This window comes from Glycine max, chromosome 11 (assembly GCF_000004515.6).
Source record: "Glycine max cultivar Williams 82 chromosome 11, Glycine_max_v4.0, whole genome shotgun sequence".
Taxonomy (NCBI): Eukaryota; Viridiplantae; Streptophyta; class Magnoliopsida; order Fabales; family Fabaceae; genus Glycine; species Glycine max.
The window spans coordinates 19,137,276-19,140,924 of record NC_038247.2 but is presented as its reverse complement, the minus strand read 5'-3'; the positions used below and the strand labels follow the sequence as shown (position 1 = coordinate 19,140,924).

General features: G+C 32.8%; 1 protein-coding gene across 1 annotated transcript; it reads left to right on the top strand.

Annotated features, from left to right (window-relative positions):
* Positions 1-627: 627 nt before the first annotated feature.
* Positions 628-3,280, top strand: LOC100813972 (trihelix transcription factor ASIL2). Its single transcript, XM_003539250.5, has 2 exons — positions 628-1,513; positions 2,631-3,280. Exons 1-2 carry the CDS (start codon positions 890-892, stop codon positions 3,030-3,032), a joined length of 1,026 nt encoding a protein of 341 aa, XP_003539298.1. The 5' UTR covers positions 628-889; the 3' UTR covers positions 3,033-3,280.
* Positions 3,281-3,649: the final 369 nt, after the last annotated feature.

Below are 3,649 nucleotides of genomic sequence, written 5' to 3'. Positions count from 1 at the left end.
GGTTGAATTAGAGAGTCTTCTAAAATCTCAATTAAGGTTTTAAAAAATAGATTGTGATCATTGCGATTTTAGTCATAACGTGAAGGCTTTTGGACCCTTTATAATTACATTATGACTGTAATTGCAATCGTAATTGTTACATTTATTTGTATATTCTCACAATATCAAAAATTATGACAAAACTACTGATATAATCACAATTTAAAATCGTGATGTCAATATTATAAACACATTTGACATGACAATTACTATAGTTATAAAACCTTTCAAATCCTTAATATTACAGTTAAGATTTTAAATAATGGTTTGCAATTGTAATTAGGGTCATAACATGCATTAAATTTCTAGGAGTCCCTGCAACTATAATTACAGTCATAGAGACCGTTTGGGTATAAAGGTAGAAGTATTTTTGAGAATTTTTAAAAAAAATTTTACTGAAAAAATTAGTAAAAAACCTCTAAAAACACTTATGAAGTTCACAATTTTCTGCAATATCAAAACTCACAATGAAATTACAACTTTGATCATAATCGTATTTAAAACATGGATTTGAGTCACAATTGCAATTATTAACTTCGATTTAAAATCTTAAGGTAACACCATCGAGCACCACCTCTTACACAAAAGCAAGAAGAAAAAGAAAAGTTCAAGGCATTGACATCATTAACTTATTTGACAAAAGTGATCACCCCCCCTCTCTTCCACCACCCACTATTGCTATTTTCATTTTCTTTTTTAACTCTCTTTCTAATGCTAGTGGTTGTCTCCCTCTTGCTACCCTTTTTCTTATTCATAGACTCAATGAAACTCTGAAGTATGTTAGCAGCTAAACACCCCAAAGGGCAGTAGTATTGTAGTTAAAAACTTTGTAGTACATGGGGGATGAGAGATGGAGGATAATAATAATAATAACAACAACAAAGCAGAGAAGCAGCAAGATGATAGTAGCCACCACCACCCATCTCTCCTCCTTCCTAACCCTAATCATAGCACCACCATCAACAACAACACCAAGGAGGATCATCATCATAGGTTGAAGAGAGATGAGTGGAGTGAAGGGGCTGTGACAACCCTTCTTGAGGCCTATGAGGCCAAATGGGTGCTGAGAAACAGAGCAAAACTTAAGGGCCATGATTGGGAAGATGTTGCAAAACATGTCTCAGCAAGAGCAAACTCCACCAAGTCACCAAAGACTCAGACACAGTGCAAGAACAAGATTGAGTCCATGAAGAAAAGGTACAGATCAGAGTCTGCCACCACTGCTGATGCCTCCTCTTCTTGGCCTTTGTATTCTCGCCTCGACGTTCTTCTTCGCGGGACCGCACCGATATCTTCTTCACTGTCACCACCACCTATAGCAGCAGCAAGACCAATAATAGCAGCACCATCGTCTCAATCACCACATAACCAGGCTTTGGTGTTGTTGGAGCCACCTCCTTCTGTTGCTCCTCCACCAATTGCAATTGCACAAAACTCATATGGCTCCAATGGTGTTGAAAGACTACTAGCAAAGGTAGATTTTTTTATTTTATCCATACAAATTAAACATAGGAGATTTATAACACTTGCTCAATCAACTTAGCTAGACCTTTCTGGTAGCCAAGGTAGATTTTTAAAATGAAGCACAATTTTTCATTTTGGGTAATTGATTAACTTTGGTTTGATTCTTTTTGTTGCATTTTATGAGCATGACTCATTTATTTCTATTAACTGTGAGGTTGGGATTATATTATGGATTACATGGCTCTAAACTTTCTGCTAATTAGGTGTAACATTCTATGCATAGGACTTGTGAGAAGCATTTTCTTTAATTTGTTCATTAAATACTTTTTCAAAAATGTATGATTGTTGCATCAAGCAGCTAGAGTGTCATATAATAGAAAAAAACATATCTTGGATTTTTTTATATCCCATGAAGTGAGAAGATATGATTTCTGAAAATTTATGTTCATTCATCGTGTGAGTATTCTGATTGATTTTCTTTCCAATAGAAGTAGGACGATAAATAATTCCCAGAAAGTAAGTGAAACTCATCTCTTTTTTTAAAAGCTACTGGAGGTCATTTACTGCAATTAAGAAGTGAACAATAAAGTAAAAGTCATATTCAAATAATTAATTATATTATATTTAAGAATTACTGTAAGTAAATGTTACTGTACTATACATTTACACTGTGAAAGATTATTATACTGATATAATCATAAAGTTGACTTAAGTCATACTTACTATTTACCATAATTTTTAATTAATTGACAATCTAAAATCATTTACATTCAAAATACATAAAAATTAAACCCATTCAAATAGTTAATTTATATATTAAATAAAAGTTACTAAGACCCATTATTAGGAGATGACTTAAACTTCCATTATACTTTATATGCATTATATATAAAAATCATTGCAGCGGACAAAAATATGTGTCTTAATGTGTAGGAGCTATGTTGCTAACTTTTAATATACTTTAACCTTATATTATGCAAGTAAAATTGACATTATAACGGACAGTACATATGTGGCCGTTGGAATTGAGATGATTTGAGTGTGTTAGAATTGTCATCTTATGTTTCAAAATATATTATATACATACACATACATATAAATTAATATTAAAGTTTTGGCATTAATAGGAAGATGGGATAGGAGCCAAGTCATCTGAGCATGTATCTAACAAGAATCCAATGGACTCGGATAGTAGCACACCTGCCCTTTACAGTGAAAAGGACAAGGTGAGATGCAACAAGAGGAAGATGAAAAGTGAGAACAACAAGAGGAGAAGGAATAATAATAATGAAGACATGGAAATAGTAGAGAGCATAAGGTGGCTTGCTGAAATGGTGGTGAGGTCAGAACAAACAAGAATGGACACAATGAAAGAGATTGAGAGGATGAGAGTTGAAGCTGAGGCAAAGAGAGGAGAAATGGAGCTTAAGAGAACTGAAATCATTGCCAATACACAACTAGAGATTGCTAAGATCTTTGCAAGTGTCAATAAAGGTGTTGATTCTTCACTAAGAATTGGAAGAAGTTAATTAAGGGTATATTATGGGAGGTGATCACATGTTTGGTATGTGTACAAATTTTATAGTCAACATAATATAGATTGAATGAGAGGGAAAATTGTAACAAGTATGTAATATGTAATTGGCCTAACCAGTGAAAGAGAGCTCCATATATACGGTAGGGATAATAATTATCTCTCCTAACTTTAATTATATACTTCTAATTGTAACCTTCTCTTTCATTAATTATAAGAAATGAAGGGATACTTCTTCTATTATGTCTTTCACCTCTTTTGGAAGGCTTTTTTTTATCAAAATATTTTTTAAAAATTATTTTACTATTTAGGTTGGTCAAGAAACATATTACCAATATCCGTGGTTTTTGTCACATTGGCAATGGGAGGCATCCGTCAATGTTACTTGGGAGACGTCACTTTGATGTTTGTCACCTTATCATATGGCTTATCAGAACTAGTGACACCACTCTGAATCATGCTACCAGGTGATGTCCATTGACATTTTTTTTTGCTAAATTACAAAATTAATAGAAATTTTTTTAAAGAAAAATTAATAGAAAATTAGTATTCATCAAATTTTACTTGTTACACAATCATATTTTATTTTTCCTTTTGGGCTTTGTTAAATAT